Source organism: Myiozetetes cayanensis, unplaced genomic scaffold, assembly GCF_022539395.1.
Source record: "Myiozetetes cayanensis isolate MyiCay16 unplaced genomic scaffold, myiCay2020 scf13, whole genome shotgun sequence".
Taxonomy (NCBI): Eukaryota; Metazoa; Chordata; class Aves; order Passeriformes; family Tyrannidae; genus Myiozetetes; species Myiozetetes cayanensis.
The window spans coordinates 22,818,770-22,846,287 of record NW_026086937.1 but is presented as its reverse complement, the minus strand read 5'-3'; the positions used below and the strand labels follow the sequence as shown (position 1 = coordinate 22,846,287).

Genomic DNA, 27,518 nt, shown 5'->3' with positions numbered 1-27,518 from the left:
AAATGTCCGTGTCACTTCTGTCAGGGACTCTGCTGAGGCTGTCCCTTGTGGGGCACAGGGACCCTTGGCTGGGCTGCCAGATCATGTGTCCCATGATGGGAGAAGACAGGGCCTGTGCAGCTGCTGGCACAGGAATGCGAGCATGCTTTTGTTTTGCTTTGTAAGACCTAGTCTGTTCTCCTCTGACTGTGGTGACGTTATAACATGTATCAAAGCCACAGTTAAGTTTCACTATTTTTACAGACACAGTGTTTCGGGTTGATGTGTCAGAATTCCCAGCAGATTCCTGGTTCACGTCCTACTTGTTTACCACAAAGCTGCTCCTCTCCCAGCACTCCGGCACAGCGAGGCAGCCCGAGCCAGGCAGGTGCAACGTGTTCCTTAATGAGCGAGCAGGGGTGGGGGCAGAGGGGCCCGCGAGCCTGGGACGGTATGGTGCACAGCGAGCCGGGACACGGGGATGGCACCGCTGCACAGCGACCTGGGGCACGGGGATGGCACCGCTGCACAGCGAGCCGGGACACGGGGATGGCACCGCTGCACAGCGAGCTGGGACACGGGGATGGCACTGCTGCACAGCGACCTGGGGCACGGGGATGGCACCGCTGCACGGCGACCTGGGGCACGGGGATGGCACCGCTGCACAGCGAGCCGGGACACGGGGATGGCACTGCTGCACAGCGACCTGGGACACGGGGATGGCACTGCTGCACAGCGAGCTGGGACACGGGGATGGCACTGCTGCACAGCGACCTGGGACACGGGGATGGCACTGCTGCACGCGACCGCCGCCGTGGCCACGCGTCACGGGTAAATTCCAACCTTTTCCCCACGTGGAGGGTATGGCGGGTCCCGCAGCGGGACGGCCGGGGCTGTCGCTGCTGGGGACAGCGGGGCTGGAGCGGCGCTGCGCCCCAGCCAGCCCTGCCCGCGGCTTGGCCGCAACCCTGCGGTGACTCAGCCCGGCTCCGGGCCGGGCGGCACCGCGCTCACCCCGCGCCCTCGGGGCGGCACAGGCGGGACCCGCTCCTCCCGCTACCTGCGGGCAGGGGAGGGCCGGGCCCGCGGCCGCAGGGGCTGTGCCGGCGGCGGAAGCTCCGCCCGCCCCGGCCGAGCCGCAGGTGGGAGCGGCCCCGGGAGCGGCCCCGTGCGGGCGGTGCGAGCGGGGGCCGCTCTCCCGGCCCTCCCCCGCCCGGCCCGGCCCGGCCCGCGCTGGCCCCGCGCCCGCAGAGCGCTCCCCGCCCGCCTCCCTGGGCGAGCGGCGCCGGGCGGGCGGCGATGGACGGGCAGCGCCGGGCCGGCCCCGCCGCGCCGCGCTGGAGGAGGCGGGCGACCCCCCGGCCGCAGCCCCTCGCCTGGAGCAAGCCCCGGCCGCAGTCGTACCAGAGCCCCAGCGGGCTGCTCGTCACCGACTTCCCCGTGGAGGACAGGTGCGCCTTCCCCGTGACCCAGCCCGCCGGCACCGGCAGCCCCGGCATGGGATCCGTGTCCAACGGCACCGTGCGGCCGCCGCGCTCGCCCGGGCTGTCCCCTGAGCGCTCCCGGCTGCTCGCCCTGGCTCCGGACAGCCCCGTCGGTTCGACCGCCAACGGCACCGTGCCCGCCCCGGGAAGCGGGCAGGGCCGCCGGGCCCGGCCGCCCAGGACTGCGGGGCTGGCCCCGCACCAGGACCGCATCGTGTTCGCGGCCAGCGCCCAGCCCGCGCCGTGCGGCCGGGCCACCGAGCCCCCAGGGGTACCGGGAGGATCCCCCGGGATCGGCCGGGCCGCCGAGCCCCCAGGGGTACCGGGAGGATCCCCCGGGATCGGCCGGGCCGCCGAGCCCCCCGGGGTACCGGGAGGATCCCCCGGGATCGGCCGGGCCGCCGAGCCCCCGAGGGAATCCCCCGGGATCGGCCGGGCTGAGCCGCCGGAGGGATCCCCCGGGATCGGCCGGGCTGAGCCGCCGGAGGGATCCCCCGGGATCGGCCGGGCTGAGCCGCCGGAGGGATCCCCCGGGATCGGCCGGGCTGAGGTGCTGGGGGATCCCCCCGCGGAGCCCCCCGCGCTGCTGAGCACGCACAGCCCCGCGGCGCGCAAGGTGGGCTCGCAGCAGCTGATCCCGCTCAGCCTGGCCGAGAGCCGGCCCGCGGGCCGGGCCCAGGACCACGACCGGCTGCTGAAGGCTCGGAGCCTGGTGGAGACCCCCCGGCTGCCCCCGGGCAGCGACGCTGAGGAAGAGCCCGAGGGCGGCCCGGGCAGCCCGGGGACGCTGCGGCGAGGGCTCCGCTCCACGTCCTACCGCCGGGCCGTGGTGAGCGGCGTGGACCTGGACGGCTCCGCCAACTGCAAGAAGAAGAACAGAATGTCCCAGCCCATCCTGAAAGCCGTGGTCGAGGACAAAGAGAAGTTTTCGAGCCTGGGCAGGATAAAGGTGAGGTGCGCTGGGCGGTGATGCTGCGGCTCCGCAGGAGCGTGATTTGCTGACTGTACGTTTTTTTCAGTTTGCTTTTTGCTAACACAAAACTTCTCGTAGTTACTGCTGTTTAGTTAATGCTGTTTTCTAAGCGAGGTGTTGGGAGGGACACGATTCTGTTTGAATCCGAGCAGCTCAGCACTTTGCTCTGGCTCGCGTTTCCTGCTGGATTCCCCAGCTCACGGAGGGCTGCTCTCACAACCGAACTCATGGCTTAAAACCCGCTTCCCAGAAAGGAATAAACAGGAAAAAATGAGGCATTGTCCTAATAAACTCTGCCTGCTAGAGTAGAGACAGAAAAATTAACTTCCTCCTGCTCTCCCCTATCTGAGACATCACTTCTAAATTACTTGTAAAAGTCACTGTGTGGTTTTTAAATCGATAGAGACCACTTCCGTTATCCTTGCAATTTTAATGTTTGCAAGTAAAAGCAGAATGCCTGCTTTTAAATCTTGGTTGTATCCCTTGGGAGAAGTAGTATATTTGAATTGCATGTTAATGCATTAAAAGTAAGTTATAAAGACTTACTGAAAATACTCTTTTGCTTGAACATATAGTGTAACATTGTATTTCCTTATTTTTAAATAGAATTTGTTACTTTATGAAATACGTTCATAGAGATCTGTGGAGTGTTTGGAATTGTGTAATAAAGGATACCAGGCTAAGGGCTGATGCTCTAGCTATCAAAAGTGATTATTAGCTTTATGACAGTTTTCAGACAAACTCAAAATTACGGTAATTGAAGCTTTTGTGAAAATGCTACAAGTGGTGAAACAGGACTTGATCAAATTGTGAGCAACTGCAGAGTAGGAAGTGATTTGAACAGTAAGTTATGTTTAGAACAGGAGGATGTCACAGTGTCCTGTCCTGACACACAGAGCTCTCTGCCAGTAGTGTTTTATTAATCTCTTAGCCCATAGGACTTCTTGCACCAGAACAGCTGTTTTATTTCAGAGGTTTGTTTTGCTCTCAAAACCTTCGCTTACAAAGTACTTACAGTGGGTGTTGTTTGCAGAGTGTGGAAGGGCAGCCACTCAGTCCTGGGCCCTGTGGCCTCCTAGGAAAGCCCCGAGACAGTGGGATGAGGTGCAAATTCACTGAACCCCTCTCAAGCCAGTATTAATGTGCTTCTGAAACACAGGGAAAATGAAGCATTTGGGAAAAACACACATAAACAACACATGAGAGAAATGAAACTAGAGTAGCTTTTCACTTGCTGTGGTGAAAGAGTTGTTTTTGTTGAACTCCTGTCCAACATCCAGAGTTTACGGGTTAGGGCCTGTTGATTTGGTGCCTAAGTATTGAACAAAACAAGTTCTTGTTGCTGTGGTTCTTTTGCACTGTCTTTCTAACCCAGCTCTCTCTCATTTCTGTTAAAACTGCAGAAGATGCTGAAAGGCCAAGGGACATTCGATGGGGAAGGTAAGCCCTGTTCTGTACAGACTGGCTAATCACTCTGTCCCCAGGGAAATGAACTTCAGGGTCGGTTTTCACATTTCCTTCCTATGAAGTCAAAGACTAAGTACCTCGCTTTTCAATGAACCGACTGAATTATTGGCCCTAAACATACTTTAGGGATATTTTAAAGACTATAAAATGGCAGGCTAAAAATGGAGGTTTATGTGAGGGGTTTCTTTTCCACATGACCTCCTGTCCGTCCCAGAAGATGAGCTCTTGGATGTGTCTGTCTCAGTGCTGACAGTTCTGTACAGTTCCTTGGGGGGTGATGGCCCCTCCAGGTGGGACTGCCTTGGTGCCTGCTCCCTGGGGCTCTGCACAGGTGCAGGACATTGTGGATCACTGCCAGGTTTGGGGTCACCCCTGCAGCACACACCTGAGTCGTTATGCTCTGAGCTGCTGGGTCACACAGCTGTTTCTCTCCTTTCCTCAAGTGCTGAGGTGAATCCTTTGACTCTGTCATCCTTTTCCTTTTATGCTACCTTGGCTTCAAGTTTAAGTGCCAGAAAAACATTGTCCATGTATTAGCATTTTTGTGGTACTTATTAATTCTGGGCTTTGCCAAGTTTGCTGCTTTTCCCAATATTTCAACAAGAAAAAACATCTTTCCTAGCTATGAGCTATGGAAGTTTTATTGTAATAACTGCTACTCACTTGGCTTTTCTCTGCTTAATGCCTCCTTGAGCTCATCTCAGCTGCTGTGTTACCTTCCACTTTTCCCCTTTTAGGGCAAGATTGGATGTTATCCAAAGCTTGGCCCATCTAAAAGTACCTTCAGAGCCCGCTTGCTTAACGGCTTAATCCACCTGTGGGTCATTGTGGTGTTGGATTTCTCTGTCCTTTCTGTCTGCTGTTGCACAGGGTGTGTGAGCAGGGAGGTTGGGAACTGGAGAGGGTGTGCTCCACACCTGTGGTTCATTGCCACTGATAGTACTGGATTAATGAGGACAGAACTCAGTCTATTTTGTCTTAAGGTTCATAGGCCTTGTGCTTACTCAGGAAAGCTTTGAATTTTGTATTTGGAATAGTTCTGACCTTAATTCTGAAACTGGGATCATTTCCTTAGCTTAGGGAAATGCCAGGACATTACTTAAAGCTGACAGAGAGGTGGTCACAGGCAGTGGCCTTGTGGTGGTCCTGAAGATGAAATAGCTAGACCTCCAGATCAGTGACTGATCCACTGACCCACAGTCCTGTTTTCTAATTGCTGGCTAATTGTGAAATAGGGTACAGCAAACCAAGGAAGAAAAAATCGTTTTCTGTTTTTTTCTTGACAAAGGCCACATCTGTTCTTTAATGCTGTCCGTGAGGATCTTTGGGAGCGGTACAGTGACCCATTGTCACTGTACTGCACCATTGTCCAGCCCAAATCAGATGCTATCTTTGTCTGGTGGAGTGGGGAGGCCACAGTGACACTTTGCTTTCTTTCATTGTTTAATTGTTACTTATAATTCTTAAGAGAGCAACTAAACCAACTTTCTAGCGCTGACTGACACACTGCTGTTGTTTGACAGAAAATGCTGTGTTATATCAGAACTATAAGGAAAAAGCTCTGGACATAGATTCTGATGAGGAGTCTGAGCCCCGGGAGCAGAAAGCGGATGACAAGGTTGTTTTCCAGTACAAGCCCCTGAGGTCCACGTGGAGTCAGCTCTCTGTGGTGAGTGTGTGACCCTGGTATGGCCAGAGACAGAGCTCAGGGTGGGCTCAGGCAAAGGCTTCTTACTTGCTGCTGCAGTTTTTGGCTGGAGTTTTTCATCTTCCTTTTCATTTCATAAGAACAATATGGGAGTCCTGAGCAGCTGCTGGTCTTTGTCTCCCATAAAAAGCAGTGAAACCGAGAGGGTTCACTTTGGGGTCCTGTGTTTGGCCAAGACACAACTTCACTGATTGGTTAAAAACAAAGTGAGTTCACTGTAAGGGTGAATTAGACTGAAGTAAAGTTAGTTACAAACAAGCTGCTGCTGAATTGTTCTAAGTCACTCCACGCCAGCTCTTAAGTTGACTTGAGTGCAGATGTTTAATGGAAGCCATTCTGAAAGCAGAGTGTTGTGCTGGAGGTGCTCTGCTGTCCCAGCACAGGCTGGGAAGCATCTGCAGGGGCTTTGCCTTAGTGGCATTGTTAAACAAAGTAAATTTAGCTGCTTTAATCAGTACTGCAGTCTCGCTGCCTTCCCTGCTAAGAAGCTGACAAATTACTGATAACAGTTGATATTTTTACAGGGTTTTGCCCTACACATGATTTTGAGACTAAAGACATTGTAAAAATTCGGTGTTTCTGGGGTTCATTTTATCCTTTGATCGTTTCTGTGGCTTCTGGAGGGATATCCCCAAAATGAAGGCTTTGGGGTTGTTTTTTGGTTTTCGTTTATGCAACTTGTAGAATGTTGTGAATCCTCATCTCTGCCATGAGGGGGATGATGCCCTGACATGATCACCTGGAGTGTTGGGGTTGCTGGCTGTCCATGTCCTGTGCATATTCCAGTAAATGAGTGATCAAGCCTCAGGGAGATCCCCTCAGGGTCTTCAGATGGTCTGATTAGCAGAGCTGTCTTACAGATACTGGTGACCTTTTGCAGTGTAAGGGATTGAAACATGAATCCCCCTGATTCAGTGATTATAAGGAAGGCAAGACAATGTGGTTTTGAAAAGATTTGCTCTAAATTTTTTTTCAACAAATCAGATACTTTGAAATATAGTTCATTTGCTCAGTGTTTCAAGAAAATTTTGTGAAGAAAGAAAAGTCAAATTGTTTTTTCTGCCTTCTGGGCAAACTAGCAGTTAAGTGTTCACCCTCTGTATGTGGTTTACAAGGTTGGAAGTGGGAGCTCGAGGGAAAAGGTGGTGCAGGGAGAAAACAAGGTCTGGGAATCTCTCAGTGACCGTGGTTCTAACTCTGGAAAAGTTCCATGCTGTCAGTGGGTGTTAAAACGTGACAAAGTGAGTCTGGAGTTGTAGCAGGAAGTCAGCTGGAAAATGTCTGTCCTGGGTTTCAGCATGTGTTAGGGAAGGGGGAGAATAATGGTTCTGGTGTTTGCTAGCAGAGCCTGTGCTGGGAGGTGGAGGGGAGATGGCAGAGGGAACCCCTCTCTCTGCAGGAGGTTTCCTTGCCTGGGCTCTGTTGGAGGACTGGTGAACTTCAGGCATGGCATTGTCAAAATCTCTATGATAATAGCAATAAAAAGGGTGTTCCTGCCTTCCTGCAGTGTACACACACACACGTGGAACTGAGAGATCTTGGTTGTGGTAGTTTTAGAGAAGCCTTCCAGTGCATCCAGAAAAGGTGCTGCTGTACCTCCCAGTGCCATTGCACTTCCTCGGGAGTGCTCTGAGGCTTTCAGGTTGCTGATTGAAAGGGACTTCAATGGTTTAATAGAAAGGCATCTAATGAGTTCTTGCTCGGTGTCCAGAAGTGTCTACTTGTGGTGCCGTGGGGATCTGTGACTTGTGTTCCAAAGAAAACTGCTCCAGCACTGGAATGTTGATGTTATTTTCATAAGCACTCACCTGTGAGTCTCTGCTTTGGTGTGTGTGCAGAAAGTGTGGCACCTCTTACCCTGCTGCCTTCTTTATTCCTGAGCCTGCTGTCAGCTGTGCTGGGCAGCAATAAAATGAGGAATAATATATCCTGTAGCATTCCAGGGAACAGGTGGAGTAAGGAGAGAAAGCTGCTGCAGATGGAGCTTTGGGAGAAGACTGAGGGAAGTGGGAGGAGGGCAGTGTGTGTGAGATCTGTGGCCATGTCTCTGCTCCACAAAGGGTGTGTTCCTCGGGTGAAGTGCTGGGGCTCTTTGCCTTCCCTTCCCCTGTTGTCCCTCCTGATTTGGGCTCCTGGGTTTAACACTGTGGGAATTGCAGAAGCCAGGCCATCCTTGGGCTTCCCTTTCCGGGTCTTTGGACTTTTGGTTTTGGACATTCTCCTGTTAAAGGACACAATGTGTGTGTGCTTTGCCCCAGGAAGGAATAACCTTGGTGCCTGCCTTTGTGGCAGCGCTGCTGGGTTTGTGTCTGGGGAGAGTTTTTAATGACATGGTACAATTCTTTCCATAAGTCAAACACAGACATGCTTTTGATTTCTGCTGGTTCATTGCTGTCCCTGCAGTGGACAGATTGTTTAGCTGCAATGTTATGATAGTCCTGTATTATTTTTAAGATCACATTTCCCCCCGAGATTTTAAAAATATCGCTATATTTCCTTTGCAGGTGAAGAGGAATGGATTGTCAGAAGCCATCAGCCAGGAGGAGAGGAAGAGACAGGAGGTATCTCCCAGTACCCTGTGCTTGGGGCTGGTTGCTGAGGGCTGCTCTGTTGACAAGGAGAGTCATTGCTTGGCTCCCTGCCCTGGGGTGAAGTGTCCCCTGTCCCCAGGGAGAATAAATACACAAACCCTGTGTTGCTGAGGTGCTGTGTCCCTGCCAGGAGGTTCCTGGGCCCTCTCCCTGCAGCAGGGCCAGCCTGGCAGCAGCACAGTCACTGCTGTGCCAGGGAAGGTGTGACATTAACCCCGAGATCACACAGGGAGGAGGTGGCACAGGAATTTTTAAAGGCAATGAGGAACAAAGAGCAGCTTTTCCAAAGGCCCTGAGTTGTAACTAACCCTGTTGGACATGTGAGCACTGTGTCCCTGCTGTGACCTGTGTCCCTGTCCCTGACAGCAGTGGCTCTGCTGGCAGCTTGTCACCCAGGCATTCACCTATTCTCTCTGTCTCCTTCCCCTGTGCTCCTTTTGTCCTCTCCATCCACTTTCCTCTTCTCCTTTGCTCCCTGTGTCCACTTCATCTGCTTTCCCCTCCTTCCTCACCTACAGGGGCTATTTCAGAGGGGAGGAGAGGTGTTGAAAGCATAGCCTGGCCTAGCCAAGTGTATTCCTGCAGTTCCTGAGGTATGTCCATGGGCAGGGAAAAACAAGGCTCTTGGAGCAGAAACACTGTGGCATTGGTACCTGCCCTGGGAATTCATCCCCCTGTCTGCATTCCACTTCAGGACATGCCTCGGCCTCCTCCTGCTGGGAAGCTTTTGGGAAGCTTTGGAGACACAGGGCACTGATTTCAGTCCTGCCTTTTAAGAACCTTTAGTCTGGGTTTCCTGAAGCCATACTCACAGCCCAGTCATACTTGCATCTTTTCAAAGAGAACAAGTTCTTTGGATGCCTCTTAAATGTAAAGTCTTTAATGCTACCAAAAATGTTTTCAAACCCCTGAGGGTTTTTTATTTGAGTATTAGTGGCCAAGTCTTTCAGAGGGAGCTTCATATTCTTAAGCTGTAGTTGTATTACCAGGCTGTGCTTTTGCTGTATTTCTTTTAAACTGCCTTTTGTTAATTATTCTTTATATTGTCTTTAAACTGCTTTTAGAACCTATTAGATTATTTTATAATTGTACCATAATACATTATCACTGCAGAAAAATTTATTTATTTATTTTCTGCCTTGATTAATGTCCATGACTCATACACATCCCACTTTTCAGAACCCATCAGTGAGATGGGTCTGTGCATCTTTTGGCTAAAGAAAATATGTCATAGGTTGGAACTAAAATTATTTTCAGCAGATCTTCTTTCCTTGCACGCTGAAACTCTGTGTTTGTGTGTGTGTACAAAGTGCAGTGTGCCCCTGGCCTCTTGAGAGTGTTCCTGTCCATTGGGGTTGAACATCTGCTGACCTTGATATCGTGGCAATGAACCACAGTCTGGCTGCAAGTGCCATTCAGGAACTCAGCATTGCCTGGAACTGCCACCCAGCCCCTGGGTGTGCTGGGGTTCCTGTGTGTCACTCAGGATTGCTTCTTACGCCCTCTTGATTTTTTATGCTCCAGAATGTGTTTGGGTCATGGTGAGATGATGCTCTCTCCCTTCCTGACACTTTAGAAGCAAACTGTCTTTCTTTGTCCCATTTATTTAATTTATTGTTCCCAAACTGGGAAGAAGCCCATGGGGGACCTCGTGCCTCCAGCCTCACCCCTATGCTGTTGTGTTTGAGTATTTCTCCTTTGGTTTTAGAGGAGTTAGTAGCAGATAACTAATGAAATGAGGGATGCAAGTATCAACATTGGTTATATTGAGAACTGTCAAGTTGAGTTACCTGTGTAACTTCAGACAGCTGTAAATGTCTGAAAGGTCAATGGGTTTTTGTGTCAGAAATGAAAACTTCCAGTGGAACAAGTGCATGGATTTCACAGTCAGAGAGTCCATCCCCAGTTTGCTTTGTGTGCCAGCTGGTGGGAGGAGCAGTGGCCCCTCTGGGAGTGCAGGGTGATGGGTCAGAGGGGGCAGGGCCATGCTGGAGCTGTGCCTGTGCCATGCCTGGTCACTACCCAGCCAGGGGACAGTGACTGCCACCCCCTGTCCTGAGCCTGATCCTGGTGCTGGAGGGACCCAGGGTGTGGGTGCTGACCCAGCCCTGGCTCCAGGGCCCCTCCCCAGTCAGGAACTCAGCAGCTGCTGTTCAGAAAGAGCAAAGGCACCCAGGGCCGGGGCAGCAGTCGTGGGACTGAGGGGAACCTTCCAGACAGAGCACAGGAATGGACGTGTTTACAACCAAAACGGAACCCCAAGAAACAAACACCAAACACCCTCAAACCCACCTCTCAGGAGTAGGAATGGGCAATGGTCACACTTGGTCTTGAGTTGTCTTCAAACCCTCTTGCAGTTGCATTGAAAACTCTGAATATAGACTTCTTCAAAAAGTCCTTTTTTCTAGTGTTAAATCACTAGATTCTAAGTAAATGATGCAGCTATCATAGAAGGGAACATTTATTTCATAATCTGTAGTTTGCATGCAAAAACTTTGCTTTGCATCCCTCCTCAACATTGCTTTTTTCTTAAGAAAAGAAAGCCCCATCACCAGTAAGTCTTTTCTTTCTCCCCTCTACTTTGCAGGCAATATTTGAAGTGATCTCTTCTGAGCATTCTTACTTGCTGAGCTTGGAGATTCTGATCCGGATGTTTAAAAATTCCAGGGAACTGAGCCTCACAATGACCAAAACAGAGAGCCACCACCTCTTCTCCAACATCACCGATGTTTACGAGGCAAGCAAAAAGTAAGTGCAGCACTTCTGCATTTAAAAGAATTACACATCTCTAGCATCAAAGCAGGTTTCTTACTGGGAGCTGAAGTAACCATTTGACTGGTGACCATTTGTTCCAAGGCTTGTGAAGTCCAGCATGTGTCCTGGTGAAGGCAGTGAGTGCTCTCAGCTGTAGCTCTGGGCAGCTTTCCATGGACCTCTTTACCTGTGGAACACAGGAGTGTTGGCCTGCTTTCACAAAGGGGGCTCAGGGTTGAATAAGGAATCTGAATATTTTTACTTTGTGCCCCCTTCTTTTGTCTCCTGTGTAGAAATTGTCCTTCTTGTAGAAACTGTGATTTTGAAATCTGAATTCTTTAGCATTAAACCCTCACGTACCTTTGTGGAACCTGTGAAGTTTCATGTTCCCAGTTGTGGTAAAGTCCTTTATAGCATTTTCTCTGAAGGCCCATAAAGTCTGTGGGATTTGGCAGCAGTTTGGCTTTGTCTTCTGAAGTTTTTGGAGTACCAAGGTTTTGTGCTGTGGATGTAGCTGGGAGAGAGGCTGATGTGTTGTGCCAGGTGCAAACCCAGCTGAGGAGCTGCAGAACAGGCTTGGGACTTGGCTGGGGCACCTTCCCTGTGCCCGTTCCCTCTGCTCTCTCTCTTATGGTTGGGGTCTTGTGGCAGGAGCTGGGGGCTGTGGGACCCCACCTCGGGAGTGGGTTGTACCCCAGCAGGGGTGGCAGGGAATGCAGATCATCAAAGTCCGTGTTTTCAAGGAAAAGTACTTTTTAAAGGCTTCTCCTTACATGAAGTGTGTGCTGTAAAAGGAAAGTACGATGGGGGTGGGGAGAGCAATATTTTTAGGGGAACTCTTAAAACCCTTTTGATTAATGGTCTTCAAAGGAAGTGGGAGGGGGAGAAGCAAAAAAAAAATATGGAAAGCATGGAAAAATACCACACTAGCCTAGAATTATAATCTCATTCTTTCTTGTCTGTAAAGTCTGATGGTTTAAGAACTTGGCTTCTTTTATAACTTGGAGTAAAAACAGAAGTTGTAACTCCTTTTTACGCTTAAATGAAAACATATTTTCTTTGCTGAATTATACAATACTGTTAAACTGTAACAAAACTTTGTGCTGACTTTGACCAATGTCATTTGTGTAAATAATGGAAGGGATTTTAAACCAGAAGCCTCTTTTTTGATATCTTCAAACTATCTCTTTCCATTTTCAAGGTCCCTCAAGGTAACAAAATCTATCCTTTTTCTATAAAAATGAGCATCTCTGCCATTCTGCTGTATTTTAAACAGCCTGTGTTTAAAACCAGAAAACCTGAGTATGGATGTAGTTACCAGTGGCTTTGGTTGCACAGGCAAAGGTTTGGTGAGCTGATAAAAATACTTTATGAAAACCTTTAGTCAAAATTGCTTCAAGCTTCTATCTAGGAACTTTGGCTTGGAACACGTTTAATGGAGACTCTCCAGAAGCACCAGGATAGATAGGCCTGTGGTGCATGGCAGGGCCATTCCTGGGGGAACAAAGCTGCCTTTGTTGGGAGCAGAATGCAGACAGCAGAGTCCCTGCTCCTGGGAGCTCACTGGAATGTCTAACAAAGACAGTGGAGCTGAAGAATTTGGGCAGCACTCACTGGGTGTGTTTGTGGAAACCTCTGGGAAGGTGGCTTTGGAAAGCTTAAATCTTTCCTGGTGTCTTTGCCTGTGTGGGAGATGTGGGAGCTCAGGAGTGCTGGAACTGAACTCCCACAGGTGCAGGGGAGCTCTTGGGCTGGGCTGGGGGGTGCCCTGGGGCAGCTCAGTGAGGAATGGGCTGAGCACTGAGAAATCACTTGTCAGGATGTGGGGCAGGAGAGGTCACAGCTCCCCAGGAGCCTCTCTGGGCAAAGAGCAGTCCCAGGGAAATCAGGGAAATGTCTTGAGGAACGATTGGTCTGGCAGACCTAAGAGAAAGGAAAGCCTTAGCATTTGTGCCTCTCTGCCATCAGGACAGCAAAAGGCAAAATACTTCTGTGGCCTCAGATCTGCACTGGCAGAAAAAGACACTAACAAAAGGATCTGGAAAGGCTCTGTTTGTGAGCTCTGCCTTGATTTCTTTAGTGTGTGTTTGTGAGGGAGGTTTACAGCTTGTCTGAGTACCCTAATTCAATTTTAAATGTGTGAATATATGTTAGGAACCAGGTGAGCTTCCTCACAGCACTTCTTAGCACAAAATAGACCAACTGTGTTTATCTGGGTGTTCCTTTAGCAGTAAAGTGGGTGGAGGGTGAGCAGTTCCTGGGACTCCAGTCTCAGCTTTCCTTGGGCACAGCCTGATGCAGAGGAAGCAGCAGCTTCTCTTGGCTGTGTCTGAGCCAGGTCAGCCTGCTTTGAGATCTGCACAACGAAAGTGCAGCTTTGAGGAGGCACCGAGGTGGTGTAAGCCTGGATGTTTCTTTGAAACAACATAAGAGCAAGATGAGGGAAATCAGATTCTGTCCCGTGATGCTGTTTGACTTTCACTTAATTGGATGTAACTTCAACCAGAAAAGTTCTGCAATTAACAGAAACAGATTCTTTAAATAAATTCTTCTGGTATTCAGCAAAAAAAGCATCACACAGCACAGCTAATTCCTAGTTGGTTGAATTGAATTTAATCACTCCATCCCTCAGTCCTGAGATGTGAGAGAATACATCCTAAATTTATAAGTGAAAGGGTTTATGGTGTGTCTGATTCACTGATTGTATCTAGGAGTTAGCAGATTGGATGTGAAAAACCTCAACCTTTGATTCCAACTTCAGTGCATGATTTCCTTGTAGCACATGTTGGGGGGTGGACTTGAGGGTGCTGCTCCTCTCTGCCCCTCTATTCCCTTTTTCCTTTTTCTTTTACAAGTTTTGTGCCATCCCAGATTTTTACAAGCGTTACAGTGACTGTGTCTGATGTCATTGATGAAGCACCAGATAAATTCTAAAAGTGGAAGTTGTGGCCCAGCAGGGTCCAACACCTTGTCAGGGTGCCATAACCCAGCAGGAAACGCTGGATTTCCTCATTTCCTGAGCACAGTAAATTGGCAGCAGTGGGAGGTTCTCCCAGCTGTAAATATGTCTGAGCAGAGAGTGAGGAATCCCAGTTCCTGGTGGGCAGGGGTGGGAATCTGTTGTGGTTCGTGAGAAATTGCAGACTCTGACTTGGAGGCTCTCTTTTATTTCACTTTTTATTTGGTTTTTTACCTTCTTGGAGCCCAGTGACACTGGAGGCAGCTCTTGCCCTCAGTGTTTGTCCCTGGAGCTCTGGGAGCAGTGAGTGGGATGTGCCCCTTGGGGTGGTCCCGACACTCAGCCCAAATCCACAGCACAAGGCAGTGAGAATTTGAAATATGCTGTGCTTTGAGAGGGTGGTGGGGGCAGAGGGTGCTGAGGACTCTGCCTTTCAGAGGTGATAAGGCTGTTAAAAAGCACCCCTGAGAGGGGAAGAGAAGGGGGAAGCTGAGGGAAGGGGGGCTGCAGTAGGGGGGGTGGTGTCTCTTTGTTTTCCATTAAATGCCTACACAAACATCAACCAGTCCAGGAGCAGTTACTGTGTCCAAACTTAGCAAAACCAACCAAAATCCAAAATGGGACAAAAACCCCTGGATTGTTCTGACTCTGGGACTGACCCAGTGGGGGCCTGGCAGCCACTCAGTGCAGCAGCTGCCGCTGGAAAATGCCTTGACTGAGTTAACCCCTGTTCCTCCACGTGTGGGGGAGCAGCTGCTGTTTGTCCTGCTCTCCTCTCAGGTTTGAGGTGTGTTTGCAGACCAGACTGTGGAGAACATCAGTGGCACACTTGAAAAAAGGTGACAAATTTGAAGAGCCTCTCTTGGTGATGAGAAAATGGAGTAAATGGCTGAAATGAAATAAAACAGGTTTCAAAATATTTGAGTTTGATGTAGGATCACGTGTTCCAAGTATTTGCTTAATGTTTTCTGTGCTATATGAGAATTTTTAATGAGCTCGTTGACTCCAGGGAGCTGAGGATTCCTGCAGTGAATCCTGATGTTCAAAGGCCGTGGCCAGGGCTGCTGAGAGGTTGTCAGCAGCTTTGGGTGTGTGAGGATTGCACTGGTTGTGTTGTGGGGGGACTGTGGGGACCTGCAGAGCTGGTCTGTGTGAGCTCTTATCCCCAAACAGTGAGAGGTTTCTGGTGAGTGTCGTGAAAATCAGGGCTCATGCTGTGGGAAAGTTAGGAGTGCCAAAAGCAGTGGGAAGCTTCCAGAGGCCAGAGAGGCTTCCACGTGGGACAGCAAGCATGGTGAGGGGAGGAGCCCGCTGAGGATTTTGGGCTCTGTGTCCGTTTTCAGTGTTTGGTTCTGGGGTGGGTTGGGGGATGTGGAACGTGAGCACCGTGTCCCCCTCTGCCAGCCATGGCTTTGTCCTGGCTCAGCAGTCACACAGACCTTGGTCTCACTGAGCACTTCTGGTGTTGTGCTGCCTTTAATTGCAAGAGGAAATGTGTTAATGTGCGTTTGAAGTAGTTTCATTTGTTTTCCAACCCCATTTCTGGAAATTCTGGTCTGACAGCTCAGTTTGGGTTCTGGCACTGGGAGAGTGGGAAGGGCCTCTGCCAACGCTGCTGCTGAGCTGCCAGGGGACAGCAGCCCCTGGGTTTGTGTCCTGTCAGGACTTCCCCCGCTGCCCTGCCAAAGGAGGGACGATCTCACCCTGTCACCAGTTCCAGCTGTCATTCATTTGCAAAGTCCCGGGTTGTGGCAGGTGAAGTGGGAAATGCCGTGAGAGAGGGATGCCGTTTCCTTGTCAAAGTGAGCAGCCCTTTTCCTCCTCCCAGGTTCCTTGAAGAGCTGGAAGCGAGGCACCAGAACAACATCTTCATCGACGACATCAGCGACATCGTGGAGAAGCACGCGGCGTCCACGTTCGACCCCTACGTGAAGTACTGCACCAACGAGGTGTACCAGCAGCGCACGCTGCAGAGGCTGCTGTGAGCTCTGGGGGCTGCCAAACCACGCCGGGGAGGGAGGGGACGCTCTGGAGTTTGGTGCAGAGCCTGTGGCTCCCAGCCTGTGCTGACAGGCTGAGCTGTCCCTGCACGCTCCTCCAAGGGGATGGGCAGTGGGAGCTCTCTGGGCTGCACAGCCCGGCCCTGCCCGTGGTCACGGGGCAGTTCCCTCTCCTGCACGGGCTCAGTGTCCCAGGGGCTTCCCTGAGTCTGCCCTCGTGGCCAGGGATGGCAGCGCCTGAGTTTGATGGCAGTGCTGGGCTTAGGTGATCCAGCTCCTGCAAATCACACTTCCCTGCAATGAAACCAGGATTTCTGTGAGATCTAGCCACTTGCACAATTGTTTGGTAGAACACACCATTTAATCCTCTCCCTCTTTCCCCTTAGAGCCACGAATCCAGCGTTTAAGGAGGTGCTGTCCCGGATCGAGTCCCATGAGGATTGCAGGAATTTGCCCATGATCTCCTTCCTCATCCTTCCTATGCAGAGAGTCACTCGTCTCCCCTTACTGATGGATGTGAGAACAACTATTTCTCTATTTTTCCTTGACATGTTCCTTCAGTGTTAACGTGCTCTCCTACTCAATTCCTGGTTCATTCCAGTCTCTCTGTATCTTCTCCCTTATGCCAGTCCAGGGCTGCACGTCCTGTGGATTGTGGAGTCCTGCTGCACTTGTTTGCTGACTGTGGCTGGTCCCTCCTGCTCCTGACCCCCATTCACAAGTTAAAGATTTGGACATTCTAATAGGAAAATTGGACACTAAAGGTCACAATCATTTTGAAAGCAAGGAGGCTCCAGCACAGAAACTCTGTGTAGTGGAACTCCATTCCCAAAGGATGAGCTCCATTCCCGAGGGCAGGGCAGCTGTGTGTGGGTGGCACTGAGCTGTCCCTCCCTGTGCAGGGACTGTGGAGCCTGGGACTGTGATGGGAGCACCAGGGAGTGTTTGTACACAGTTCACACCAGGGCTCGTGGTGTGTCAGGTGAAGTGCCAGAACCAGAGGAGGAGCTGGACCACCCAGCTGTGGCCCAGGCTCAGAGTCCAGCTCTGGTAGGAGCCAGAGGCAGGACTGGTGATTTGGTTCTGTAGATTTGCAAATTGGGCACTGATTAATTTGATCACCTGGGCAGTTCATTTGTGGACTCTGAGTTCTCTGTGAGTTGCAATCTGTGCTGCTTGCTCCTCTGAAGTAACTCATGTTTTATTTCAGACCATTTGCCAGAAAACTCCCAAGGATTCAGCAAAATATGAGAACTGCAAGCAGGCTCTGAAAGAAGTCAGCAAGGTATGTTCTTAAGTGCTGAAATTTTTCTCTGCAGAATTTTTCCTGCTTTGACTGTTTTCCTTCCTGACTCTCCTGCTGGGGCTGGGCGTTACCGTGGCCCTTGAACATTCCTGTGCACTGTGAGGGAAAAGGGATGCTTTTCATGCAATAATAATGCAGGTGGGAGGAGCACTGAGGCATAAAAACTCCACACTGCTGTATTTAGGAAGGGCCCCTGGGGATGGGTTTTACACCAGAATTACTGGTTATTACTTGGGAAAAGAGCCCAAACTGGTGCCACTGGTGCTGCCAGGTCTGTGGGTGGGAGGTTGTGTCTGGCTGGGAGGAGGGGAGGGTGTGTTTGGAGCAGAGCACTGTGGCCCTGCTCAGCCAGAGCCTGGCCTGGACCTCTGTACCACTGCCCCCCTGAGAACAAACAGTTCCCACGTCCTGGGGGACTCGTGGGGTCAGGGGGTCTCGGGGTCAGCCCCTGGGGCTGTGGGGCAGGGTGGGTGGGGCCAGCCCTGGGCACCCCTGGACGCTCCCTGTGGGTGACCCAGGCTGCAGTGTCACTGCTGGGGGCTGTGCCTTTCCTGAAGGAGCAGCAGTGAGTGTTGCAGTCCCTGAGCCCAGCTGAGCCCCTGTCTCGTTGCAGCTGGTGCGGCTGTGCAACGAGGGCGCTCGGAAGATGGAGAGGACGGAGATGATGTACACCATCAACTCTCAGCTGGAGTTCAAAATCAAGGTATGGGCAGGAGGATATTTCAGTGGAACTCTTCCCACGTTGTCATATCCCACAGTGATTCTTGCAAAGAAACAATCTGATGTGTCAGGGCAAAAATTAAAATTTTGGTTAAGTAATTGTCATTTTAAGTAGAAGGTGACACTATAGCTCAAGGGAATTTGAATATGTACTGAAATAAGAGTATTGTTTGCTGTAAAGACTAAGCTGCTGTGAAGATTTTGGCTTTAGGAGGTGCTGCTCAGTGCTGAGGTGTTCTCATGGACCTGATGGGAAAGGTGGCCTGGGAAAAGGCTTCCAGGCCAGGAAAGGACCCTGGGGGTGTCCGTCCTTCCCCTGCAGGGTGGGACATCTCAGGTCCCACCTGAGATGTATTAAATTTTTTGTATTTAAAAAATCATCTCCAGTCAGTCTTTGTGATAGGAATAACCAGCAGACCCAGCTGGGGGTTTATTGGACTTTCAAGATCTTTCTTCAAGTACATTTATTGTTTTCTGTTCAATGTTTGCTGAAATCTCATTTCTGTCATGAGTGCCTGACACTGTTACACAATGAGGATTCCTCTGAGAGAAGATTGTTTCATTATCAGATATGTAGTGAGTGGAGGTTCATGGTTTTAAAAGTGTGGCTCCTGTGAGGGTCAGGCTTTGGGGAAAAGCTGTCTCCAAAAAGGGGTTTTTCAACTTGTCCAAAGGATTTTTATTCTCAAATTTTTGACTAAAAATTGAAACAGTACCAATATTAATGTAGAGCGACAGCAACAACAAATAAAACACTTCTGGCCAAGTGTCATTTGCTGACAGTGGTGATCCCAGACTCAGGTCTTTGGTGAGCCCAGCCCGGTGCTGGGGCTGAGCCCTGTCTGGTTCCATCAGTTCCCAGTCCCAGGAGCCCTTCGGGGGTCCCTGCCCTCCCTGGGGACGGGGCTCTGTCCATCCCTCCCTGGGGACGGGGCTCTGTCCATCCCTCCCTGGGGACGGGGCTCTGTCCCTGCCCTCCCTGGGGACGGGGCTCTGTCCATCCCCTCCCTGGGGACGGGGCTCTGTCCCTGCCCTCCCTGGGGACGGGGCTCTGTCCCTGCCCTCCCTGGGGGAGCAGCTCGAGCTGGTGCTGGGGCAGCAGCAGCAGCTCCCTGGGCTTTGTCCCTCTGTGCTTCTATGGGAGGTTTTTCCTTTGTGATCCCAGCTCCAGCCCGTGGTGGCTCAGGCCCTGTCTGGTGGGGGAGTTGCCAGCTGGCAGAGGAGGCCCCGCTTTGGGCAGGGCTCAAGGCATTTTTCAGTTCTGAGAGCCTGTTTTCTGTACTGGGAGATGGTGCACGTGATGTGCTCCTTTGGCAATTAAGGGAAAATTAAAGTAAAACCAAGCTGCCTCTGGAATAGAGTCAATTAGGAAAATGGGATGAACTCACTTGGAGCACAGATTAGAGGAATTTTTAGTTCATCCTCAAATAGAACTTTTTAAAGTATTTTTTACTTGTAAACCAATCATCATGGGGCTGTAATTCTGTTTTATAACCATTATAAATTAGTTAAAGTATTTCTGTTCTTGTCTAACCAAACACAGAGTGTTTGGAGATTTTTGTTTATTGTTTTGATAGATGTAACTGTGGAGAATTTTGTGGGAACACAAGAGAACCAACTCAGATCTTGTGTCACATCTCTAGAACTGAGTTTTTAATCAAGGCTCAGAAGTTCTTAAACGTTTCACCTTCAGCACCAGAGAAGTTGTGGGGGGTTATTTTTGGGAGTTACTGTTTTGTTCCTCCAAGAACAGGGTCGCAATGCCAGGGGTTGGGTCTGGCTCAGCCCCGTGAGCAGGTACAGACAGGGCTGACTCAGCAGACGGACTGATGGATACACCGAGCCAGCTCATGCACAGGGGGAAGGGGCTGACAGACTGCATGTGAAAGGTGCTTAAATGAGGGAAAGCAAGCAGTTGTGTTCATCAGTGTGGGCCCTCGCTGGGCTGTGTGTCAGAGTGCAGCCTCAGAGAGGGGCTGTGTGACCAGGACACGCAGTCTCACATCTCCCTTCCTGTTCATGCACAGAGAAACAAAAGGGCCTTCTGTGGGCTCTGTTTCTCCTGCACTTGGGAATAATTTGGATTAATAAATCCAGATCTTCACATCAGGCAGCTCAGCCCCTCTGTGGCTTTGCTGCAGATGTTGGTTCTTCCCCAGAGAGAAGATGTAGGATCCTTAATTATCCATATGAAACAAAGCCTACCAGTGGACAGGAGCTGAGGGGCTCCTGATGAGAGCAGCAGGTCCCTGGAAACACGTCAGAGGTGTGGTGTGGTAACGCCCTTGGGAGGAAGGAGGTTCTACCTGCACCTCTGGGGGGATGGTTTGTGCAAAGCTGGCTGAGTTTCCCGGGTGACACCGGCACAGGGAGTGTCTGCTGCGCTCCGGGAGAAGCTGGGAGGCACCGGGAGCACAGTCCGGTGTCCGCAGTGCCTCGGGAGCCATCGCGGCTCTGCAGACACATTCCTGGAGGACAGGCTCGGTTTTAATGCCCTCAGGAGGTCTCACAGTCTGTTCCACCCCAAGTGTGACCAGTCAGGTCTGTTCATTTTTACTTTTGGTGAGCAATGATCAGGTGCCTGAGTGATTCCCAGGTATTTGCAGCTGTTACCTGTGTGCTGTAGAGCGATGGAGGTCCCTTAAACCACAGTAACCCCTTTGTGATCTCTGAGCTTTGAGTTCATTCAAGCATCTTCCCCAAATACATCGTGCTCTGTTCTCTGACTTCTTTTTAAAATATCTCTGTATTTGAAGGACTAATATGTGATTTTCTTGCCCTGCAGCCCTTTCCACTGGTTTCCTCTTCACGGTGGTTGGTGAAAAGGGGTGAATTAACGGCGTATGTGGAAGACACCGGATTGTTTTCCAAAAGAACCTCCAAGCAGCAGGTCTACTTCTTCCTCTTCAACGATGTCCTCATCATCACCAAGAAGAAGAGGTAAGAGCTTCAGCAGTGTAAACCTGCCTTTGTGTTGAGCTCCCTGAATCCCAGCGTTGACTTCTGACACGGTGGTGGCTGGGCAATGAGTGCAGGAGTTATCTGAGTCTGTCCATCAGCCCCTGGGTACAAATGACGAGTAACTGCTCATTAAACAGGATTTACTTTTGGCAAACACAATTGAAATTCCAAACTGTCAAACCAGTTAAAAAATTCATTCTTGATGCCTTAGCCAAGGGAGAAGTTCGGGAAGGATAAAGGAGCAGGAATGTCCATTCCCCTGCATGCTTCCCACGCTTGGGTGGTTTTTGAGGATGGTGGATGTGGTACAACTTCCAGCAGTTGCCATTTACATTTTTATCACTAGATTTGAGGGGAGGTGTAGTAATTGAATTGAATGGAATTTAAATCCTCTGCTGATGTTGTTGAGTAACACTTCAGAGATAAACCTTATTCCTGAGGCTGGGAACTGTTCTGAAGAACTATTTTTGCATCTGGGTTGGCCGGTTCAGCCAAACCCTTCTGTGGGACTGCAAACCTGTAATTGAAATAAATGTTGAGGAATGGGGTATGATATAACACTTGGGAAGAAAATGGTAATATTTAAGCAAAGAGAAACCAAAACGAAGAGGGAGAATTATTGAAGTGGAGGTTTTTTGTAAAACTGGAAGAAATGTGCACCAATTGCTCTGAGCCCCCGATACCCTGAGCACAAAGCTCCCCCTGCCCAAGTGACAGAGCTTGTTAACAGAGTTTGGGCTCTGGTGATCTGTGCTCCCACCCACAGTGTTGCTGTGGCACCGCAGCACTGGACAGAAATGTTGGTTGCTAGTTGAGGTTAAATGTTTGTGTTTTTCCTTGAGCAGTTGCACTTCAGAGGATGCTTAACATTGCAGTAAGACATCACTTTGTGCTAAAAATAGAGCGCTGTGAGCGCTGCAGTCGCACAGTTTGGTCCTTGCCCAGAGCCAGCCCCGGCTCGGCCCATCCTCACACTCCATCCTGGGTCCTGTGCTGGTCCCTGCGGGGCAGCAGCAGCTGCTCTGTCACACTGGCCCTGTGAGGGAGGCAGGCAAAGGGCTGCTCCCTGCCCAGGAGGGGACATGGGAACTTGGGATGTGTCATTGTACACAAGGCTTTGGAGAGCAAGGAAAATCTGCTTCTCCCCACTGCCCAGCTTTTAGTTTATTGGGAATGTTTTGTCTGTCAGTTGTCCTTGTAGCTCCTCCCGTGTGTAGACACAATCTGACTCTTTTTCAAGGATCATTAAAAAAAAGATTTAATACTTGTAAGGGTTTAATGGGGTATCTTGGCAGGAGCAGTCAGTGCTGGCAGGCCAAAGGTCAGTGCTGCCTGGGAGTGTTACCTGCCAGAGGGTCAGTGCTGCCTGGGAGCGTTACCTGCAATCCTATGGTTTGTCTAAGCATAAGCAAAGGCAGCACAAGGCACTGTGTGGGCACCAGAGGCACAGGGGGCAAAGGGTGAGGGCTGCCCTGCCCTGTCTGATCCCACTGGTTTGTGGGATGGAGGTGAGGAGTAGGAGGGATTTGTTAGGGTTTCTCTCTGTAAGAAATGCAGTTATGATTAGCCATGCACATGTGCAGACTAGCTGATAATTAGCAAGGAATGCATTTATTATTCATTACTCAAGTGTATGGACACATTTCTTTCTCAGGTGGAAGGCTTCCAGGTAATGATTGCAGCATTCCCAGTTCTGTCCTTGGCTAAGCAGGAGTTGTCCAGACTAAAATACTGAACTGGCTTCTTTAAAAACACCCAAACAAAACCCACCCACCCCAGCCCCCCTTTCCCTGGTTCAGAGCATCAGGGCAGGACAGGTTCCATTAGGGGCATGTTCTGTGTCCATCGTGCACAAAGCTGTTCTGCAAAAAACCAGAGCATTTTGGTATTTAATTTGCAGAAGAGTGAAAACCCCCCAGAGCCCAAGAAAGAGCTTGGTTTTCACATCAAACACAGTGGCAGGAGCTGTTACCCCACCTGTGGAGGTGTGGGAAGAACCGTGCCGGGCTCTGGAGTTAAATGTGGGTTCTGTGGCGGTGTTTGCATCCAGGCCTCCTGGAAAAAGGCCAGGCATTAACCTGGGGTGTCTTTCTCGCCCTCTGTGCTGCAGCGAGGAGAGTTACAACGTCACCGAGTACTCCCTGCGGGACCAGCTGGTGGTGCTGCCCTGCGAGGAGGAGCCGGGCTGGGGCTCCTCGCCCGCCAGGAACGCGGCCACGATGCTCCACTCGGCTCGGGGCTCCGCCGGCCACCTCTTCAGGCTGCTGGTGCTCAGCAACCACGCGGGGGACAGGGTGGAGATGCTGCTGGGAGCAGAGACGCAGTGAGTGGAGGCTGCACTGACTGGGGCGCTGTCCCGGCTGGCGCTCGGTTCCCCAGCGGGCTCAGAGCTGTCCCTGGGGCTGTGCGGGCACAGGGCAGACTCAGGAGCGTCCCAAGGCCAGGAGGGCACTGAGCCTGCTCCCTGGCACTGAGCTGTGCCTCTGCACGGGGCAGCAGTGCCATGGTGGTGGGATGGCCTGCTCCTTGTTCCCCTGGGCAGGGTCCTGTTGGTGGGTGCCCAGCGTGGCTCTGAGGGCCAGTGACTTCCACACGACCTCCCCAGCACTGAAAGAGTCTGTCTGTTCGGGGCAAGCTGGAGGAGGGACAGACACATGAAAGGGAGAGCTCCAGACATATCCCTGCCTGGAAAAATTGATAGTTTTAGGTTTGCTTTCAAAGTTTAGAATAACCCTGAAAGAAACTAAAGATCATCAATGCTTTCTATTGAAGAACTCATTATGAAGGCAGCAGATGATTCAGACTTGTTTGGAAATGCGATTTTATTGGGGAAAAAATGCAGGACATTTTTAGTTGTCTGGGCTTTGAATGAAAAGACATTTTGTTCTGCAGATTTATTACTGATTTGTTCTGTACTGTTTGCAGTATAAATAGTAGATCGTCACTCAGAGGAAGAGGCTCAAAAGAATTCCTGTATTTGAAAATTACCTATTTTTGTAGTCTTATACTTTGAGAAGGATGGGAAGGGAATCTCCAGGGCCCAGCTGGGTGGGTCAGAGTGCCTATGGAACAGGATTTTGTGCAGGTAAAACTGAAATGTTTTCTCTGACACAGAGACTTCCAGCACAGCTCGTTCAGTTCTGTCACACCATGTGGTGTGTGGCTCCTGAGGACAAAAGCAGCAGGGTTAGGTTAGCCCTTTGCATGGCCCTGTCAGTGAGGCACAGAGCACACACAGGTGCTGAGGAGGTGTGTGCTGACCCTGGAGGCAGGAGGGGGTCTCAGTGCTGACATTCTCAGCACCATGGTCTGGGACACTGGGCTCTGTTTGCTGCCCTGCAGGAGCGACAGAGCGCGGTGGATCACGGCGCTGGGACAGGACAGCGACGGGCCCCACACCGACAGGACCAGTGAGTGACCCCTCGTGGGACTGGGGGAGCTGGGGGGGCGTGGCGGAAGGGGACTCTGAAGGGGGGACTTGAAAAAGAAGTGGTCTGTGTGCTTTAATGAGGTGCTCTGGGGCTGGATTAACTGAGCCTGGCTCCTTCCTCCCCAGCCCTGGCCCAGGTGGAGATCATCAGGACATACACAGCCAAGCAGGCCGATGAGCTGTCCCTCCAAGTGGCTGACGTCGTTCTGGTTTATCAAAAAGTGAATGATGGTGAGTGAGGGTTTGGCTGTGGGTAATAACCACCTCTGCAGGGGGATCCAGCAGCGAAAAATTGGTTCCTAAAGCACGGGCCTACACTGAGTAAAGGTTCAGCTTCCAAGAAAAGCCTGAACATCTGGGTTGAGGTTTCTAAAGGACAGGCTCTGTTGGGCAGCAGATGAGCAGAGTAAAACCAGCTGCAGAAAGCGTGTGCTGCCTGGTTTTGACATGTCCACAGATGAGAAACAGCAATTATCTAAAAATAAGGAGCTCAGACACTCCCGTGAGTGCCAGGGTTGTCCACGAGAAGCATCCCCAGTCTGAGCAATGCCATGGCCACGGCTCTGGCTCAGGGGGTTTGCTGAGGTTTCCCACAGGATCAAGCCCCCAGCATCAAAACTGGTTCTTGCGTGGACATGCCCGTGACTCCACTGACAGCACCGTGTGCTGGCACAGGGAGGCAGGACACTGCCAGCATTGGAGGGATAAATCCCAGCTTGATGTTACTCAGTGGCATATATGAAATCTAAGATGCTGTCACTTGTGCTGCATTGCTCTCTTTAGATTGCAGTGATATTATAGTCATTATTGCAAACTATATTTTAATTACAATATAAAAAAATAGTGAAAATGTGTAATACATTTTACATAGAATTTCTTCCCTAATCTGCCCATATAAAAATCTACCTGTATAAAATCTAATCTGGTCCTTTACTCAGTGCCAAGGCAGGTGTGTAATGTGTGTGATACCTGTGCCCTGGCCTGCAGGCTGGTACGAGGGGGAGCGGCTGCGGGACGGCCAGCGGGGCTGGTTCCCCTCGGAGTGTGCCAAGGAGATCACCTGCCGGGCCACCCTGGACAAGAACATGGAGCGCATGGGGCGCCTGCTGGGGCTGGAAACCAACGTGTAGCGTTCCTGTGCCACACCACGCTCTGCACCGGCTGCTGGGACTCCCTGTGGGACGGGGGCACCAGAGCCCACCCCCACTTCACCAGAGCACTGACGTTTGGATACTCGAGTCTGTCCCGCTTTGCCTTCCAAGAGCTCCCAACTGAAGCCTGGCTCGACAGGAGCAGACTGCAGCTCACAGCACTGTCCTGGCTCAGCTCAGCATCCCTCTGACTCGTGTTCCAGTGCTGACTTCAGTCGCTCTGTCCCTGCCTCCTGTTCACGCTGTTTTTGAGCATCTTGCCTCGCCTTCCCCAGAACTGCACGGGACAGGGGACAGCACACACTGACCCCAGCGTGGAGCTGAACAGAATGCTGGGGTGTCCCACAGAGCTGCAGTGGGACAGTCCCAGTACCAGCCAGGGTGTTCATGGGATACTTCCCACTTGTGACAGAACCTGTGTGACCTGGACTAGAATAACCAGCTCTGCACTTCAGGAAGGCCGATCTACCTCTCCAGTGCAAATCCAGGGACAGCCCCGGCCTTGGCACAAGCAAAGCTGGGCAGAAGCTCCAGGAAGAATCCAGAGCTGTGCCTCCAGCTGAGGTGGGCTCTGACAAACACTGTGAGGCAGCTCAGACTGTCTCCTTTCAGTTCTGCAGTGGTGAAAGGAATTCTGCAAGCAAAACCAAGGTACCACACTCTGCACAGTAGATGGTGCTTGGCCCAGGTATTTTAGCAGGGAGTAACTGCTGGAACAGGGGCTGATTTGTTTCTGGTTTGCTCAGGTGTTTAACGAGCTCTGTGGTTCAGTTACTGTTTCAGAGCAGGGGTTTGATGGGCTGCAGGAACATGAAGTACTTTGTTCTGGGGCTGGGGGGTTCTGCTCTGCAGTACTAGAGATCAGTTCTTTCCCTGTTCTGCTGAACTCGTTGTGATGTGGGATGGGCAGCAGAGGGACAATGAGGAGCTGCAGTTTCTGGAGGGGCTGGGTCTCCTCTGTTGTGTCAGGGGTGTGGGCAGCAGCAGGGAGGGGCTGTGCTTGCACTGACCCTGCCAGCCCCCACAGCCCTGCTGTGTCTGTGCAGCGAGGGCAGGGACCGACACAAACCCTCACCTCCTGCCCAGCTGCTGCCTCAGCAGCCAAATAAACACTGCTCACTACACACGAGGGGACAACTTGGAGAACCAAGGCTTGCTTCTTGTTGCCTCCCTGCCTCTGAACAGGCCTGGAGGTTGTTTTATAGTCTGTAATATGCTGATTTCATGGGTGAGTGAATTGGGTGTTTGTAAAGATGTCTGTCTCTAACAATTTAAACTGTATTAGGAAGGCAATAATTTTGTACAAAAGTACTTACCTGGACGGTCTGACAGTGATTATACAGCCTTGTAAATTAATTTAAAAGAGGACTGTAAATTGAACAAAGACTTATTTAACATAGTTAAAAGACTGCTACTGTTTTAACAAATTTATTGTATACAGGCAGATGTTTAACACATAACTGAATGTATAAATCCAGGCATTAATTTTATTCAGATTTTTTAATACCTTGTATATATTTTTCATACCTAGTTTTTCCAAAAATGCTGTAATGTGTTTTAAAGACATTTTTCATTTTTTTCTATTGTTGGACACAGTTCTTCAGGAATTAAAGACTTCTATGATTTTATAGGACAACAATCAATAAAATGCTTTTAAATCCTTACTAATAAAAAGCTTTGAATTTTTTTTAATGGCATTTCTTAAAATGCCCGTTGTTAATGTCATTCTGGTCAAAGAAATTAAACCTCTTTGGGAAGCTGTGGCATTTTAAATGTTCCTGTTCTGTGAACATAAATAGCACCATCCTCTGTCCTACTTCATCTGCCACAGATCCAATTTACCTGTCTGGCCTTGAAGCGATGGCGTAGAACACAGGCCTGGGAGAACATCTGATGGCTGAGACTACTGGGAAGCAGGAGATGGACAAACAGCCTTCAGTTACCTCTGCTTTCTGTAACTTGGCCCCAGGTCAGGGGAAGGGACCTACACCACTCACCGTGTCCACCCCTGCTGTTATTGAGGGCAGTGGCATTA

General features: G+C 50.7%; 1 protein-coding gene across 1 annotated transcript; it reads left to right on the top strand.

Annotated features, from left to right (window-relative positions):
• Positions 1–732: 732 nt before the first annotated feature.
• ARHGEF26 (Rho guanine nucleotide exchange factor 26) lies at positions 733–27,402 on the top strand. Its single transcript, XM_050308447.1, has 14 exons — positions 733–2,412; positions 3,840–3,876; positions 5,427–5,572; positions 8,116–8,172; positions 10,790–10,950; positions 15,744–15,896; positions 16,302–16,431; positions 17,126–17,200; positions 17,835–17,924; positions 20,727–20,881; positions 23,013–23,225; positions 24,245–24,312; positions 24,459–24,563; positions 25,320–27,402. The coding sequence occupies exons 1-14, from the start codon at positions 733–735 to the stop codon at positions 25,460–25,462; spliced, it is 3,213 nt and encodes a 1,070-aa protein (XP_050164404.1). The 3' UTR covers positions 25,463–27,402.
• The last annotated feature ends 116 nt before the right edge of the window (positions 27,403–27,518 follow it).